Below are 19,195 nucleotides of genomic sequence, written 5' to 3'. Positions count from 1 at the left end.
ATATATATATATATATATATATATACATATACATATATACATATATATTCGTAATATTGGTAATCCTTAAAAATTTAATGATAAAAAATATGCGTTATAAAAACTTTTTATATATTTTTTTATCGCCGGATTACAGTGCGCTACTAGCGAACGGGTGCGATCCAGCTGTGCGTTCACCGCGGGGTGAGACGGCACTTCACAGAGTAATCCTGAACGGCGGACCGGGTAACGTGTTGAAATTCGTAGAGGATCTTTTGAAATACGACTGTCCGCCAGGCGTCAAAGAGGCCGGCAGTGGATCGACTGCGTTGCACGTGCTGTCTCGTCAATTGGCTCACACATCGCTAAAATCCCTTCGTCATAATTTCGATGTGGCTCTGAAGACGCTAGAATTATTGGCGAAAGCAGGACCCGTTAACGCTAAAGATCATCAAGGTCGAAGTGCCTTGCACATTTTAGCATCATCGACTATCTTTGGTACAACAAATAATGATCTCGTCTCTGTATACTAAATATCCCTTCATTAAGACCGAACTAATTTATTATTTATTTATTTCTTTGGAGGGATGGAGAGGGAAGGGGGGAAATCTTAATTTAAAAAAACCATTAACTTTCATTTACTTATAATTAAAGATAGTTCAATGTTTGATATTTTTGTCAATGAAAAATTTTTTAAGATTAAGCTATTTATATTCAACAATCACATCTTTTTAACTCTGTGTACTTTTATACAATTTTTTTTTCAAACAAAAATTTTTTTTCCATACATACAAACAATAACGTGCGTGACTTTTTCGAATAACAGATGATTATTCTCATTCATTTCACGATCGCCAAAAACTTGAAAAGAGTGCGCAAAAGTTTTAATGGCACATTATCTTACAGATAACAATCATAAGACCGATATCGAGTCGTTGATTGGTACACTTCTAGCCGCTGGCGCGGATACTGCGTTGAAGAATGATCGTGGAGAGACTGCTTTGCACGAGAGTTTGGAGTGCGGTGCGTTAAACACAGCGACATTGTTGATACAACACACGCCAACAGGCATCACATCACGATACGGTGAAACCCCGTTGCATATAGCGTCGCGAAAAAACCATGTCGATATGGTGACAAAGCTACTTGAGCACGGTGAGGACCCTGGCACGCAGGACGCCGGCGGGAATACTCCATTGCACCTCGCATCAGCAAGAGGATTTCATCAGACGGTATCATTGTTGGTTACCTCACCCTTAGCGCAATTGGAGAAGGACAACGTTGACGGTCTGACGGCGTTGCAAGTTGCCGCCGAGAGTGGATTCGCTAACGCCGTCAGGATACTGTTGAAGGCTGGTGCCGATCCCAGCCAAACCATGCATTATTGTGCGACCATTCTGCGTCGTCATCCCGACATCTCGCTCTTAATCGACCACGAATTGACCAGACGTCGACAACTTGCCGCCTGATCCGTTGACATTTTTCCTACTGACATCCGGCAATTTGTTAAAGCCTATTACTACGGACAAAGTGCAATTATCACACTTGTTGCTCAATATTACAATACAAATGATACAATACATTTGATACATGCAGAAATTATACAGGGTATCTACCCAAGATTTAAAAGATCTATTCGAATATGTCAGAAACACTGCGTTAAATTGAAAAATGTTTCAAACAAAAGTTTTTTGACTTCGAGAGGGACATAAGATGGTACGATTGGTTTAATCTTGGGTGGGTGTTGTCAAGGTCAAGGAAAGATCACTTCGAATTTTTTAAATGGGATCCCCAATTTTTCATTCCATATTCTTATAGCTTATTTCGAGAGCTTTTCAGAACACTAATAAACTAATTTTTCATTAAGTACTTTTCGAGTTTCGTAAGGCTTGAAAGTTACAGTACAGTCGACATTAACATTAAGATAGAATCACACGATGCTCGATTTCTCGATAAGCGTGCGTGCATGCTGGATTGCGTTCAGAATTATCAACTGGATAAACCCAGATGTTCTTTTATCTTTGTTTAACATTCGAGAACAAGGATAAAACGATATCTGGGTACATCCTTGCGCACGACGATTCTGAACGCAGCCTTACTATGCTTGCTTTAGGTTCTGAGTTACGCATGAAGCGCATGTTGGGTGCATCATTTATTCTTGTTCACCAAATAATAAAAAAGGATAAAACGGTACATCATGCGCTTTATGCGTAATTCGGAACGAATTCACCCGATTGATACATACAATCTGACGTTTGACAAATAACTATGAAATTAGCAATTGTTTCTTTTGATTGGTGCATGCAAGGAAATAAGCTATGAAGTAAACCATAATAAATACAAAAATCATGTATATGCAGCAATCATAACATTTGTCTAGATCAAGACCACATTGGAAGTTATACCTCTTATTTTCATTTTTATGTAAAAATGAATTTTCAATGCAAAAATGAAAATAAATATAAGAACAATCTCCAATGACTTCCGAGATATTTGAATGGATCCTTTAAAATGGGACACTAAGTATGTGCATTTATAATATACAATCGTTGCCATAAATCTTACTGTGGATCAAAGTGCACTTAAATGAAAAGCGAAAAATTGAATTCTAAAGTAAATATTGAATGGCCACCTTATATCATAGTGCAAACATCCGCTCTTCTTGCATCGATTGACGCACCCACCAAAAGATCCAGGCGTATTTCGAATAATTTTGTACTAAGCCTCTATGTGATTTCTAAGATATTGAGCATTCTAAACGGAAGTGGTGTACCAAAGAGTTTAATTTTTTGCTTTTCATTTTATTGTAACTAATTAAATAAAATGACTTTGTTATTTGTAGCTACGAATTATAATTTTTTTTTCTCGAAAATGGCTTAGTCTATTGAAAATGTTAAAGATATTAGGAGTATAAATAAGTTTCCGCCGTTTTTTTATCAAAAATTGGGCATTTATTGTGAAAGAACGGTATCTAATGTTTTATTCGAAGTATTGTCCATCGCTAGCCACTACTTTTTCCCATCTTTTTGGCAGCATACGGATACCGCGTCAGAAAAACGCTTTATCTTTTGAAGCTATCCACGAATCGACCCAATTTTTGGTATCTTCATATGATGTGAAGTGTTGCTCAGACAGGCCATGCGCCATCGATCGAAACAGGTAGTAATCAGAAGGAGCAATGTCTGGTGAATACGGCGGGTGGGGTAAAACTTCCCAAATGAGTGTTTCCAAGTAGGTTTTGACCGGCGCCGCAACATGTGGACGAGCATTATCATGCAGAAGAATAACTGTCGTGCCTGGAGTAGTAGTGGGCGCGTTTTTCCTTGCTCGGCTCAATCTCATCAATTGTGTTCGGTAGAGAGTAATGGTTTCGTTCGGTTTGAGCAACTCATAATAAACGACACCTAGCTGATCCCACCAAATACACAACATGAGCTTTTTCCCATGAATGTTCGGCTTGGCTGTCGATGTTGAAGCATGGCCAAGTGATCCTCATGATTTCTTCTTCTTTGGGTTATCGTAGTGGATCCATTTTTCATCACCAGTGACTACACGGTGCAAAAAATCCTTTCGTTTATGCCTGGCAAGCAGCATTTCACATGTGAAAAATCGGCGTTCAACGTTTCTCGGCTTCAGTTCATATGGAACCCAATTTCCTTGCTTTTGAATCATTCCCAACGATTTTAAGCGATGTGAAATTGCTGGTTGAGTCACTCCTAATGTAAGTGCAAGTGCTTCTTGCGTTTGGCACGAATCTTCATCCAATAATGCTTCCAATTCCGCGTCTTCGTACACTTTCGGCCTTCCGCTACGTTCTTTGTCTTCGACGTCAAATTCACCGTTCTTAAACTTTTGAAACCACTCACGGCAACTTCTCTCACTTAAGGCAGCCTCACCTTATGCTTCTACAAGCAATCGATGCGCCTCAGCTGCAGATTTCTTCAAATTAAAGAAGTAAATCAAAAGCTCCCGCAAATGATGCTTATTCGGCTCAAAACTCGACATTTTCGCACGAAAAAAGATATAAGATGCTGATGCAAAATCGCTAATATTTCAAGGTTATGTTCTTGCCAGATGTCCAACCTTACGATATGACGTTTTACAGCTGACAATTTTAACTATAACATACTGGTAGCGCCATTGTTTGTCAAACGGCGGAAACTTATTTATACTCCCAATAGTTTTTTTTCTACGAATTTATCCCATTTATCATAAAAAATTTCAAACTACAAAAAGTTAATGACGTACCAGTTTTTTTTCGTAAAAAAAGAGGAGGTCTTGTTTATTCTTTGGTCCGTCCCTGATTGAATAAAAAAAAAATAATGTATACTTCTAAAAGATAAGTTTTCATGCCCATTAAACATGTACCAAGTTACATCAAAATGACTCGAACGGTTTTTGACATATTTTTGGAAAAAACGAAATTTTTTCAACTTTGATATTTCAAAAATAACAGCCTTGTATTTTTGAAATTAAGCCATTTCGGACAAATCGTCATGTGAAATTTTAGTTTTAAATTTGACAAATTACGTCCCCCACCTTCCCTCTTAAAATCTGTTTTTTAGTATCCATCCTGTATATATTATACATAACTACATATATTTTACAAATAAACGTTAATGCCGCTATCGCGATTATTATCGTTTTGTTTTCATTTCTGACATTGTTGTCATCGTGCGTAATCTTGCCATCTTTATTAGTTATTAGTATATTAATAAGGTAAGTTTAGTTATATTTAATTGTTATCGTCATTATTTGAACAGGATTTAATAAATGAAATAATACGATTTTTATAACATAGTGTATATTTTATAAATCCACATAATATCTGATATGAAGCGAAAATGAGTAAAACGGGAGCATATTTGTATATACAGCTAAGTATAAATGGATTTTAAAATATTTTTTTCAAAGTATATATCACATTACATCTGAAAGGCTGTGTTTAGAATTATGAAATAACATGTTAAATATACAATGATCGTATAATGTACATAATATAATTCACTATACTTTGTGCTGATTTAAACATCAAGAAGACACTGTATAAAAATAAATGTCTTCCCTATTTCATATAAGCTTTTTTTATTATACGCACTAGAATAAAATAGAAACAAACGTACAAATTATAGATTCCTTTCGATAATTTCATTATGGATCTATTACAAAACATGTCTCACATCCGTGAAATTTTAATAGATCCAATTGATGTAGATTTTGTTTTAAATTATAGCAGTTGTATGTGTACCCCACAAAAATTTATGGAAACATGGATCGAGGCCGATTGCATAAAATGTTGATTTGATTAACAATAACATTTAAGAGATTATGTTAAATGCATTTCATATAACAAATAGTTATATTTATTATGGATTTGCCAAATTTAAAAGAAATTAAGAAATGATAGGCATATGTGAAATCATTGTTGCACGAACGCTGAGACACGTTTTCAACTTTTGATGGCCTACTGATAAGAAGCTCTTATGATATTATTACTTTAGTTCACTATTACTGTAGTTAAGGTACATACGTATAGTATGGTATATATAATACATATGTCTATACATGCATTCAAACTTACGTACACACACGTATTAATAGAAATTCAATTCGATGTATGTAGTTATAATACAGGCTGCTATATTGCATATTGAAGATTGACGTGATGACACTGTCGCTGTTGTCGGTCGTATTCATTTTAAGAATATGTACTTATATATAGCACAAAAAACTAAACTATATCTTTAAGCTCTGAACATCGTTATAAAACAGATTTACGCGTCTTTTTGACACATTCTACTTGTATTTGTAAAACGGACATTCTACTTGTATTTGTAAACGCGCGCGCGCACACATTCTCTCTCTCTCTCTCTTTCATTACAGTCTTTAATTACATTGTTTCTAAATTTAAAAAAATCTTAATTTTATCAAATTACCTCTCCCCCAATTAAAATAAAATAATTCTGGCACAAGAAAAAGTTATGGATTACATTATGAAAACTGTGCGTGTGGCTATAGAGATATTATAACAAAAAGCTCGATTATACATTTTGTCCCTAATCTAATTAAAATATTTTCAACGGTTAATCTTAAAAATATATTCTTTGGATATATAAATATATATTCTTAAATATACGCATATATATATATATATATATACACGCATTCACAGTATTTAATTTAACATATTAAACGCTGGTAATTTTGTTGAAATTATAGACCAATGACAATATTGCAATATTGGACATTTATAAAACATAAGCTAAAGATACGCGAGCACGAATAAAATTAATATATTTATGATTTCAGAAAACAAAATTTTTTTTAGTAAAACTTGCACATTCGATTTTAGGCGTATGTAATGATACATAGAATATAAAAGTTTTTATCTATGCCAAGCATTGCACATAGTTATTCAGTGTATATTTCTTACATTGGTTTTTTTTAAGTGTAAAGCGAGTAGATATTATATAGAATCTTCCACATATAATATGCATAACATTATGCAATATATCAGAGCTGAGCATCATATTATATAATTTTTGTTCAATTCGCTATTCAAATAATATCTAATTTACTTGATCGTTTAAATGATTTTTTATCTAGATAAAGTTACTTAAATAATGTCATTCTTTTTCATATGAATAATAATTATTTCTATAAATAATATGAGTATTATATTCGTTACAAATAAATTGAAAATAGTCTTATTATTCCTTCTTATTAGAATAAGAAAGATTTTTGCCCATTTCTCTAATATTTTCTAATAAAAACCTGTAGGCCTGAATTCTTTTCACTATTTAAAAAATGAAAAATATAAAATAATTATATATTATTTTAGTATATACATATCAGAGATTCGAGGAATTAAACCAATTTTTTTCTTACTATAACCAAGATTACTGTTAACAATGCGTTGAGATTTCTTTATTTAAGAAAAATTTATCTATTTTTTCATATAAAAAAAATTATTAAATATTAGTCAGGAAGGTTTCATATTAACTTATTCACTACCAATTTCTAACATCCCTTTTTATGATTGTGCAATATTTCTTTAGAGCGCAGAAAGTATTCTTATTCATAAATTTATCACGAAAAAATGATACAGATTATTATCTGAAATAGCTTTATTATTTGTTTGTATGAAAAGATATTTAAAACTATACAATGAGAGAAGTAATTTTCTTTACATCTGTTTATAAAATGTTTAAATCTCTCTCTCTATTAAATATTATTATATTATCAATTAATTCAGTTTTTCGAAAATGTTCATGCGTATTTCTTCAAAGTATTAATACTGAAAATCTTTATAATTAAAAATGATATTAATAAAATAAATAATAAATGGGACATTCAGACTAATGCCATCAAATTATTTAAATTATACATCGTGGCGATTATCACATAAATTTTAATTAATTGGTATATTTTCTTTTTATAATCGATTAACTATTTATAACATAAGGACTGCAACTACAAAATGTAACATCCGATTTACCTTGCTAAATATTTATACATATATGGCAGTGAATACGTTAATATCATAGCTAATGAATATTTTCCAACATTTTCATTTTAATATATGTCTTTAATCTAAGTATCACTTTAAAATCTTTAACTATACTGCTTTCATTTTACGATTATCAATAAATGTGTTATAAAAATTGCCATTTTTTAATATTTGAATTGAATTATATTTCTTTTCCAATATCAAGATTTTCCATTTTTCTTTTCGATAAAAGGCGTTTTCCTATCAAATAATTGAAAACTATGATCATAAAAAATTATGCTGTCAGAAATGTATACATGCCAATAGCTATTTTTTTCATGCAAACTGAAAATAGCAAAAGGAAAACAGGCATATATTTACACATAAAATTAATTATATAATAAGTCTGTGTAACATTTGGCATTTTCGGTTATCTTACAATTAATAATCTGTTCTTATCTTAAACAATCCTTTAGACTAATATTACATTTATTCGTTTTTTGTCGTATGACAAGCTTTTCGATCCTGTCGATTGACCACAAAGAAGTTCTTGGATCTTTTTGTCTTACAGTCAACTAACATGTATGAAAAATTTGATGTACGACAAATGTAATATCAGCCTAATACTTAAGGAACTCCTACGGAAAAAAATATACAAGTCGCGATTTAAAGTGTAACATCTCTAAAGAAATATACAAATATTCCAGCCATTTTATAAAAAAATTTAGCTTCTAACAGAACTTGTTATTTACATGGCTTTACAATCTATGCCAAATTACAATCTATATCATTATCACGAATAGCAAGTCAAATTGAATTTTTGTTAACGAAAACTGAAATGTAAGTTACATAGAAAACAATATAATTTAATATATTTGCAATATTTTTTCTACATATTTGTTAACATATTTTGCATACCAATGCAATTCTATTTATGCGTGTGTGTGTGTCAGGAAATATTTAATAATTGATAAATAAATTTATCTAATTATTTATAATTCAATTATATCTACGCTTTTCTTAGATTGCTAATAACAAATATGTGATATATTTGGTATAAATTCAATTTTTTAATAATGACTATAAACGTACAACTTAACATGCATGAACTTATCCGTAAAAAAATTTATAATTGTTTACATCTTGGATGTATTGTAATTTCTTTTTAATGACTTAAGAATTATTTTATAAGAAAAAATTATCTTTAAAATTTGAATTAATAATATATTTAATATATATCGACAAAATTTAATAAATAAATAATATTATATGTACGAACACAACACACGCTTTCTCTCTCTCACACATACACAAAATATGTGTGTGTGTGTGTGTGTGTGTGTGTGTAATCTTTGGAGCTGGATAAATTCAGCATCAGCTGTTTTAACACTTTTTTAATAATAACATTCTTTAATAATAATAATAATATCATCATCATCAGCATTAATTATTCATTTCATATATATCAAATTAAATGAATATGCCATCCACAATCTTATTTTAAGTGATTACTATCAGCGATAACTTATATCATACTTTTATACATTATATCATACTTTGTGTATTTGTGTGATCACTCTTGAGCCACATTAATTTCTATGATATATATTTACAGAAAAAGATTAGGGCACTTTATAACTTCCAATTCCTCCATGTTACTTTGTAAAATGCTAAATGTAAAAAATCTGTCTGCATGAAAGTACTAAGAACTTACCTATTTATATATATGTTTCTCATATAAAAACATTTTTTCTATGCTGTCTTATTCCGACTTGGAAAAAGACTATGTATGAATACTGTTGCTCTGATAAAATGCACTGAAAATTTGTACAAATTCATATATCAGAATATCTCATGGTATCAACTACTACGTAGTTTCCAATGTACTAAGAAATCTTGAATGTTTAACGCGTAATCAAACGACTTGTGAATGAGTTCCAGAAACTTATGACAAAACTAAATCGATCATTCCCAACTTTTTTGTCTTTTTTTTTACAGCGAAGAACACGATAGACAGTCGTTACACGAACGTCGTTATATGATATAATCTATATAAAATATGCTACTCGTTTATTTATTCACTTACTGAATTGTGCCTGCACGGAGTTACCAGGTCGTTTATCGTTGAATTATGACGAGTTTTTCTGCAGCCTTCATTATCATTTACGAGATTGGGATTAACAGAGTGCGAGAGCGCAGCTGTTTTGTTAAAGTCTATCGTGGCGTAGCCTTTTTGCGACTTGTTTGGAGATTCGGGGGGAGAGGGAGCAATGTTTATCACAATGTCAGATGCGCCGGCGGGTGTGTCTCTCTTATCTTCCAGATCTAAAACTGCATAATTTACTTCCCTGATCGGACATCCCGTCGGCGTGGAGGGTGCCAAGGGCGATCTCTCAGCTACTGAAGTGCTAGAGAATCTCTTCCTCAGACTTTCGATTTCGCTTGCCTCTAGATTAGCATAGCAATGCCTGGAGCCTTCTTCCATGTCCGATTGTAAGACGGGCAATGGAGGCGGACGCACTCTAATGGCAATGTTCTCTGCGTGATCTTGTTCAGGATTTATATTCATATATGAATGTCCAAATCCATCTATGTCGTTACTCTCTTCTTTGAGCTGATTCGTCTCGCAAGTACTGTGCGTTGGCGAAATTGGGTTGGATTCGTTACAGATGTCTATGTTCATGTAGGGTACCATAGTCGGTAATGGTGACGTTGCGTCATAACTGGATATTTCTGTATTACACTGAATGGGTAATAATTCCGTTTCCACAGGTCCACTGATGGATATCGCATTATTGACCATAGAAGCATTTTGTGGTGATCTGTAACAATATCGAGAAATTTATGTGTGTGTGTGTGTGTGTGTGTGTGTGTGTGTGTGTGTGTGTGTGTGTGTCATCCAATATATTTTATACCATTGATTAAACAAATCAATGCTACCTTTGTATCGCCCTTCCAAGGCTTTTATTATTGTTGCGCTCCATTTCAATGGGAAGAGACGACAAAACTTCCTCATTGACATAAAGAGAGGACGGATGAGGTTGAGAAATCGGTGGCGGTGGTGGCAGCATAGGAGGTGACGATGGTGATTCCAAAGTTCCTTGCGGCGATATTGGGCCACTACTACTTCCAATACTGTTTAATCTTCTAATACCATTCTGTTGGTTATGAGAAAATCTAGAATTTATACGATTGTGACTTCTAGATGCTATTGGATCCAAATAATTAGGTTCCACACTTTGTACTGCCACACTTGCTACTGACGCAGAATGCGATGGGATTGGAAGGTCCCTGGACAGTGTATCATCTCCACTGTTATTGCGTACCTGTTAATAAGAAAGTATTTTCTTTGAATATTGTCATATATTTATAAATATTAATATTAGGAACAGTATATACTGATAGTATAAACCTGAATTTTTGTCTGTACAAGATTAAACAGTTCTTCAGCTCTCCGACATTTAAAAGCATATATACCAGGACCTGTAGAGCAGCGTCTGCCTGACTCAAAACTGAAGAGTCCTTCCAGATCATATCCATACCGTCGTAAACAGCGCAACGGCCATTTATGCTGTTTGCCACGTTGATACAATATAATGTCTACTTCGGTTACTTCCAAACGTCCAGGGGAAACAAAATTACCATCATCGTCTACGTTCATTACATGAAAAATATTGGGATGCAGATCGTTAATGTCTGCTCTGCTATTGACACAACCCATCCTTCATTTATCTAAACAAAAACATAATATACAATTTGTAAAATTTATAAATCAATCATCACTGTATTTACACCAAGAAGCACATTATATATAGAAAGGAAATAAACACTCTTGCAATCCTTATCTTTATATATCTTACAGTAGTCCTGATACTTTATTCAAGATACACACAGCAGGTAAATAAAGAGTAAAACTACTTGTGGCATAAAACGTAAAGGATGAAAAGCACTTTAGTATATTTTTATCAATGAGCTATTGTGTTATATATCAAATCAGATACGCACCAAATACGACATATCCAGAACGAAAGTCGTCTTCTAATCGTCGCTTATCCCGTAGTCACTAACAGCATATTCTTGCACATTGGCGCAGCGCGGCTATGCCACTTTTGGCCTTCAGCATAATATGAGCGATTCAAGTGAGAAATTGTACAGGATGTACAACAGGACTGACAAGGCAGACAATGATAGCGCCAAATTCATCATCGATGCAACAAAAAACCAAATGTAGGACGTAGGCACGTTTCAATCACAAATTACAAATATTTGATAAGCTTTAAGAAGGGGGTAGAAGGGCGCGGGGGGAGGAAGAGAAGTTTCTGAGGAGAGGTGATTGTCAGGGCGAGATACGCGAGAACGATTAATACGCCCTCAGATTAAATTCTACGAAAGTTTACCGAGACATTCCGTTCTTATGATAAGTTCCTATGAGAACTCGTCGACAGTTGATACTGGTTGTGTTCTAAAATTCACTGTCAATTGACACTAAAAATCTACAGTTTACGTTACGTATATTATACATTTTCACACATCACTGGCAATGAATTTTGGAACAGCTACTGTTGCTAAGGTAAAGGGTAATAGCAGAGAGAAATCTGAGAGTAGGACATTATGGGTGTACCAAATCTCATAGAATAATGTCCACATTTTTGTGGTTCTCTTCTATATTATTACGTAGGTTAGATAATGACGAATAATCAAAATTGACTGTTTGTCCTTGTCTAACTCACGTAATAATATATGGGAAAAAAAACCCACAAAAACGTGTGATATTAGCATATGCTCTTACTTATTAATTATCGATAATACAGTACTCCTGTATTATCGTTAGTAAATATTTTATTGCGAAATTTGCATTAAATCAGAAGGTATATTGGTCCGGGAGATAATGACACTATATGGGTGGAATCCATATATATAGACATAGACGGTGCTCAAGATTCGAGATGGTCAGAATGGTCTTGAGCTATAGTGCTTGAGTGTCATGAACCAATCAGAGAGCCGTTAACATCTTAAGACGTAAAATTGTCTTGAGATTAAGGACGATTACTACTTTATATTATAGCTTATTGTGTGTGTGTGTGTGTGTGTGTGGTTAGTTTATTTCACTTTTTGTGTTGGCCCACAGAAACGGTATAGCACCTATCTTTCTTCCGGTTTTTTTTTAAATGTAAACTATTATTACTTATAAATGACTAGAAACAAACGTCAGGAAATACCATATTAAAAAAATTCTTTTACAACTTTAATCACACGTCATTAATTTTAAAACCACGGGAGATCTGCCATATTTGAGTTTCCTTGATCGTGTTTACCAAATAAATAACGAATTATGACGGTTTCAAGCGATAATAAATAAAGACTAAATCTAATATTTTTCGAAAATGTACGTTTGAAAGATGTACATTTCTAAAAGGCGCCTTTTGAATGTCTTTCGGACATGCATGGAGTGTCTCTGGGTTGTTTTCCGGACTATATTATATTTAATTTAAAAAAAAATGATGATCTTTATATAAGATAGAGATACGTAGGCTGTTGGAAAAGTTTCTGCAAACAATATGAAAAAAAACATATACAATTCGGTAAATGACTTTATTGTTTTTCGAAGTATTCGCCTTTAAGATCGATACATTTTTGCATACGCTCGAACCAATTTTCGAAGCATTTTTTCCACTCTAAGCTGTAACCTCAGATATCAGTGTACGAAATGTTTCAACAGCTGCTTCAGGCGACTCAAATCGCTCACCACGTATCTTATTTTTAATGTTTGAGAATAAAAAGAAGTCATTAGGTGATAAATCAGGTGAATACGGACAATGAGTCATCAATTCGACATTATCACTGGATAAAAAATCAACGGTTTGACGTGCTGTGTGACAGCTGGCGTTGTCATGATGAAGGATGATGCGACGATTTCGGTTTGTTCTACGCAATTCATTTATGACTTCTGGCAAACAAATTGTTGTATACCAATCAGTATTTACAGTCCTTCGATCCTCTAAAGCCACGATTGTCACATGTCCGATATAACCGAAGGAAATCATTTGCTTGGCAGCACTGCGTGAACGAACAACTTTTGTTGGTTCCGGTTCATTTTGAAACCCAAACAATGGATTGTTGTTTACTTTCGGACTCATACGAATAGATCCATGTTTCGTCCCCAGTAACGATGTTATAGACCAAATTTGACCGACCTCAGTTGAATTTCTGGAGCATTTCTTTGCTCCATTTAACACGAGCCTGTTTTTGAGCTTCGGTCAAATTATGTGGGATCCAACTGCAAAGTTTCCGTACGCTCAAGTGATCATATAAAATCGTATGTATTGCTTTCATGTCAAAAGATGCCTAAGAATGCCTGAATCTCGCGATATGTTATATGCCGGTCTCGCTCAATCATTTCACGCACAGCATCAGCATTAGTGGCAACAATAGATGTGGATGGACGACCTTCACGGAATTCATCACTAACAAAAGTACGTCCACGCTGGAATTCGGCAAACCAATGACAATCAGTCCTATTGGAAGGTGCTTCATCATGCTTTCATGCGTGAAAATTTTCACGCGAAATTTCCATTTTCTTACAAAATAACTTTTTTTTAAATATTATGCAAACAAAACTAGTTGGCTTGGGTACAAACTGTCAATTAAATTATAGGTTAAAAACGTCTAATTTTACGGATATGATAGTAGCAGAACGTTGGCGCCACTGGAAGTACTAGATTGCAGAAACTTTTCTAGCAGCCTACGTATTTGATTAATATTGATTGATGAGAATAAAAATTATTAACATATAAAAGTGGCAATAATATTAATTGTTTCTACTTTGTTATTGTAATAATTATTGTGTAGTGTTAATATCTGCATTAAAATATCAATAAAAATTACATTTAAAAAGTTTCATTATTCAACTTTATAATTATTTTTATTGTGATCCAATTAAGTATAGAGGATTAATACTCTATATTTATTGTATCAATGAAACTTTTAGTATAAGATCATAGAATTGTAACGTATCATTAACTTTACATGAGCTACGTGTGCAAATTTTTGGTCTATCTATAGACAAATATACGTATACACACTATACTCTTCAACTTCGTTGCTATTTCAGGTAAAGAGGTATATATTCCATAGATATTACGAAACTTTATATAGCACCTGTCTACTCAGTTGTGTGTATGCATATATGGTATGTGTTTGACAGAGAGAGAGAGAGAAAGAGAGAGAGAGAGAGAGAGAGAGAGAGAGAGAGAGAGAGAGAGAGCGAGAGAGAGAGAGAGAGAGACTGGAATAATGTTACAAATCGATTTTCCTACAATCACAATGTTCCATCTTTCGGAAAGAATCGTTGCCTCTTCGTACGCGAGTTCTAGATTATATTTGCGTTTGCTCGCGGTCGATATCTCTGAACATCGTTATCAAAATTGTTATTTTGAGAATTCATATTGTATATACGTATATACGTAAGATGTATTTTTAACGATAAGATGGCATTTTCTTTTGGATAAAAATTAATTATAAACGATAGAAATTATCATATTAGTATAATACATTCTTTCGTTTAAAACGTATTAGATTGAGTACAAAAGATTTTATACATTGAATTCATGTATTTGTAATAAATACAAATTTGTGTGTGTGTGTGTTTTGTATAATGAGATATTCTGTAGTTTAAATTAGGATTAATATTGCAACAAGAATTTATCACTTTATTAATTTCGTAAATGCAATAGATGGGTCGTTTATAGATTCAGCGTGCATAATAGTAAAAATAGATTATATACGAGTTTACAAAGATTACACCAAACTGTTTGAGCACTACTTTCGCAATTATTTCTCTCTTCTTTTGCATTTGTAGCACCTGTGAAAATATGTGAAAGGTTTACTTGGTTTTAATACGAGTATAGTTTTATTTTCATAGAGAGATTTACGCGAAAAATATATCAAAAGATTTCTGTTCCGATAGATCGATTCGGGCATGCGCTCCATTGAGACGTGTCTCGTGTTTTATGGAATGTGACTATACTTCTTTCTGTTTTGGAACAGAACAAACTCGATATATTCTCTGCAAAATGAAAGAAGATTGCACATAAAATATTTTCCGTATATGTACACAATTTGACTTTATATTCAATGAGATGATAGACTCATTAACGTATTTTTCTCTCAGATAATAACTATATAAAATATTTTTTATAATTACAAATAAATCATAATTAATATATAGCAATTAAATTATATAAATTAAATTATAATTAAAAATAATAGCTATATATCGTGCGTGGAAAATTTTCGGGCGGTTGCGTACAACGCGTGTTCTCGCAAGTGAAAAAACTGTGGAGACGGAAAGATGCGTATTGGTCTCTATACGCTCCGACATTTGGATGCCCTTTGCCCTTTTCCGATACATCATCGTATTGATGAGAAACTAATAATAATGAACCAATCTTTGTTTAAAATCATTGGTAGACTGACGTCACCAAGCGATAATTGTATCATCGTCATTGTCGGAATAGGGGGTAATTAATATTAAAAGGAAAAAAGAGGATGCTTTACGCGCGCTAATGACGTCGTCGGTGCTCGCCCCTCGTCGTCGTCGTCGTCAATCTGGCTTCAAATCCCTGATTCAGGGGTAGGCGGGCGAGGGATAACGAGGGTACGACGCAGAGCGTCGGCTCCAAGCGGCGCAGCGGCGCGGCGGCGCGTCGGAACGCTGCCGGAAAACGTAACGTGTTTTATCGATTTACGTCGGCGGCCATATTCGCGTTCGCCACCACCGGTCAGGCGCACTCGGCTCTCCATCCCACTGTCGTCGTCGTCGTCGTCGTGATCGTGATCGTCGTCGTCGTCGCCGTCGTCGTCGTCGACGAGAGACCGTCGTGGTGTACGACAGAATAGGATTTTCGCCCTTTCGGTCGTTTATCGCGATCGCCGCGGACGACGCAGCGCAATGCGCTTGTAATACGCGAGGACGAAAGATAAATCCGGCTCGCAAAATTGCTATCCATATCCGTCTCGGACTGCACGTCTCCGATATACGCGATACGCGCGAGTCCGCAAGTAGTTACAGGCCGAGTCGAGGCCGCCGCCGAGTAACGCCCAGAGGAGGAAGCAGCTCGAGGAGAGAAGAGAGTGAAAGAGGGAGAGAGAGAGAGAGAGAGAGAGAGAGAGAGAGAGAGAGAGAGAAAGGGTGTAAAGAGCCGACGACAGCTTCCGTGTCGTGAGTACCATTCCGGACGAACGAAAATTCATCTTACCAGGATTAATACCCCGTGGCGGATGTAAAATTAGAAATCGATTATCCTTCGCGCGAATATAATCGGAAACCACCCCCGGTCGGCTCGGGAAATGTGCCTTCGATCATTACCATCTTAAACTGCACAGTTTATTTTCCATTCGACGAGATTCTACACCGAGGATAATACAGATTTCAAGGAGGATACAAATTCCAAGGGAGGATAAATATTTTTTTCCGAGATAAAATAATCGTTTTTTGCTCTTTTTTTTAAAGAGTGTTATTCGCTGGTCAATGAAATTCTTTCTTTTACTTTCGTCGTTTTTCTCGTCCTTCCCGGATTCTGATTTCTTTTCTCTATAATCACAGTATACACGATTCCACCCCTGTGCAACAATTGAACAGTTGAATATAATTATGACGAATCGGATAAATTATATAGCAAATTATGAATCTTTTTAAAGTCTATTAATCTAAAAAAAAAAGATATGCAAAGAAATTGCTTTAAATATGTGATGATAGGAGATGAAAGAGATTTTATTTCGCTAATTGAAATCTCAGATTCTTTATACTTAGATTTAAATTTTTATTTAAGTTAATTATTATTGATATTTGTAATAATAATGTAATAGAGTTTACAGAATATTTAAAATTTATAAAGAAGTCATTTTTTTATACTAATAATACATAATGAAATTTTTTGGATCTTTAATAATTTTTTTCATAAAATGTTTGCAGAAAAAGTTATCATTGAGCGTCATCGAAACTCTGATTTAATTGAATTTTAATTTTTTATATATGTATGTCACAGTCAAAGTGTTAACTCAGTAAATGTATACTGAGTATATGTTATTGTAATCTGCTGTAATAAATGTATACAATTACTGTACGTAAATGTATATATGTTGACCAGTAACTGTATACATTTACTAAAATTAACACATTGACTGTGACATACATATATAAAAAAATAAATACATCGATATTATAATTCTCTCTTGAGAATTCTTCTCTTGAGAACTTCTGCAAGAATCTGATCTGATTTTTAAAAACGCAAAATGCCAATCAGAAACATAAACGAATAAAGGGTTGATGAAAGGGTTGATTTATATACTTAGTGATTTGTGGAATTATTTGATAGATTGATAAGCGCAATTTAAAAAAAAAACAATAGGATGTATGTTAGTTACTAGTTACGCTTATCATATTAAGAAAGAAACGTATTCTTTCTTTCTTGTTCTCTCACATCTTAATACTTATGCTCTCGCTTTACTGCGATTATGGGGGATGTTGATTTATAAGAGAACCGTGGGATATTCCAAGAACGATCGTGGTGAATTGTCTTTGAGAAGAACGTAGGCGATCTAAAGTCAAACGACCATTTTAAAGAGGGAGAGAAGATATCCTTCGCATCCCGTTCTTTTATTGTTTTAATTTGATTTTTAAAATTTGATTAATATGTTCTTTATAAAAAAAAGCATGTAAAATCAATAGTAATAAAGTCTGGTTTATTTTTCTTCATATTAGTAATTTTTTTCTTTTGCTATACTTATTTTTTATTTTAAGTAGCTCATACATGTATATTAATGATATATAATTACCTTCTTGAGAGATTAACAAAATCTGTTGTGAATCGCCCTAGAAGAAATACTTAGGCATACTTGCAACATATTATTGTTATTTCTTCATTATTTGTAAAATTAACTGTACAAATTTAGTATTTAGAAGTATATTGCAAAAATGCATGATTCTCTGTTATAAAAAATAAAAAATATTATTATTTATAATTATAATTTGTTGTATAATTTATAACGTATTGAGTATTACGAAGAGAGTGTCTAAACGTTTTCAATTGTAGTACGAGTAGTTATACACATTTCTAAACGAATAGTTAAGTCCAAGAAACCTAAGCTGTCTTTCTATACTTCTTTAAATGAATTTCTACATTTTCCATAAATCGAAAGTGCTCAGGTGCCACTTTAGAATTTATTGACATTTTCGTGACAAGCAAAGTAAATTGCATTTACATACTCGCGGTGTTTGCAAGATGACACTTTAATAAATATTTGTATTTTTCGGAACGTTTAAACATCTGCTGAGCCAAGTGTGACAAGTGTCATTTCAGTAACTTACGGAAAACAGCTGTTGACGTTAGCATGCAAAGAGATTCGAAAGGAGAAAGTGTACCGCATAAGAGTTTACTCTTAATTGACTCGGTTATTTCGGGTAGACATGTGCGTGATATAAATAAATCGGTATAAACTTTCCAAACTGTTATTACATCACGCGGGATTGCTATATCCCATCACAACACAAATCAAACTTATATCCTTTTCCTTTTATTATTGACATTTCTAGTTTCGTTATCAGGAGACACAGTTATAGTGCTAGCTCGGTGCTAAGCCAAGACATACTACCGTGTTTCTTTATGCGTTGATTTATTTACGCGACGGAAATATATTATTCTATACATAATTAGGAAATATAATATA

At 33.5% G+C, this 19,195-nt stretch overlaps 3 protein-coding genes across 4 annotated transcripts in view; 2 read left to right on the top strand and 1 right to left on the bottom strand.

The window, feature by feature from the left end:
• The window catches only part of LOC108748470 (ankyrin-1-like), a 3,790-nt gene extending 1,890 nt beyond the window's left edge, over positions 1-1,900 (top strand). Inside the window, exons 2-3 of the mRNA XM_018486659.1 lie at positions 137-477; positions 886-1,900. Coding sequence (XP_018342161.1) covers positions 137-477; positions 886-1,448 — 904 coding nt within the window. The 3' untranslated portion in view covers positions 1,449-1,900. The remainder of the gene's footprint in view (positions 1-136; positions 478-885) is intronic.
• A 7,057-nt stretch (positions 1,901-8,957) lies between these two features.
• Positions 8,958-11,748, bottom strand: LOC108748471 (fibroblast growth factor receptor substrate 3). The gene is made up of 5 exons (XM_018486661.1): positions 11,474-11,748; positions 10,881-11,200; positions 10,409-10,794; positions 9,555-10,290; positions 8,958-9,285 (listed from the first exon to the last, which is right to left on the bottom strand). Exons 2-5 carry the CDS (start codon positions 11,187-11,189, stop codon positions 9,202-9,204), a joined length of 1,515 nt encoding a protein of 504 aa, XP_018342163.1. The 5' UTR covers positions 11,190-11,200; positions 11,474-11,748; the 3' UTR covers positions 8,958-9,201.
• Positions 11,749-16,233: 4,485 nt separating this feature from the next.
• The window catches only part of LOC108748454 (synaptotagmin 1), a 9,417-nt gene continuing 6,455 nt past the window's right edge, over positions 16,234-19,195 (top strand). For both annotated transcript variants that reach the window (XM_018486640.1, XM_018486639.1), the window contains exon 1: positions 16,234-16,688. The gene's annotated coding sequence lies outside the window, so the exon portion shown is untranslated. The remainder of the gene's footprint in view (positions 16,689-19,195) is intronic.

Source organism: Trachymyrmex septentrionalis, unplaced genomic scaffold, assembly GCF_001594115.1.
Source record: "Trachymyrmex septentrionalis isolate Tsep2-gDNA-1 unplaced genomic scaffold, Tsep1.0 scaffold220, whole genome shotgun sequence".
Lineage (NCBI taxonomy): Eukaryota > Metazoa > Arthropoda > Insecta > Hymenoptera > Formicidae > Trachymyrmex > Trachymyrmex septentrionalis.
The sequence above is the reverse complement of the archived record's forward strand: the minus strand, read 5'-3'. Positions and strand labels throughout refer to the sequence as shown.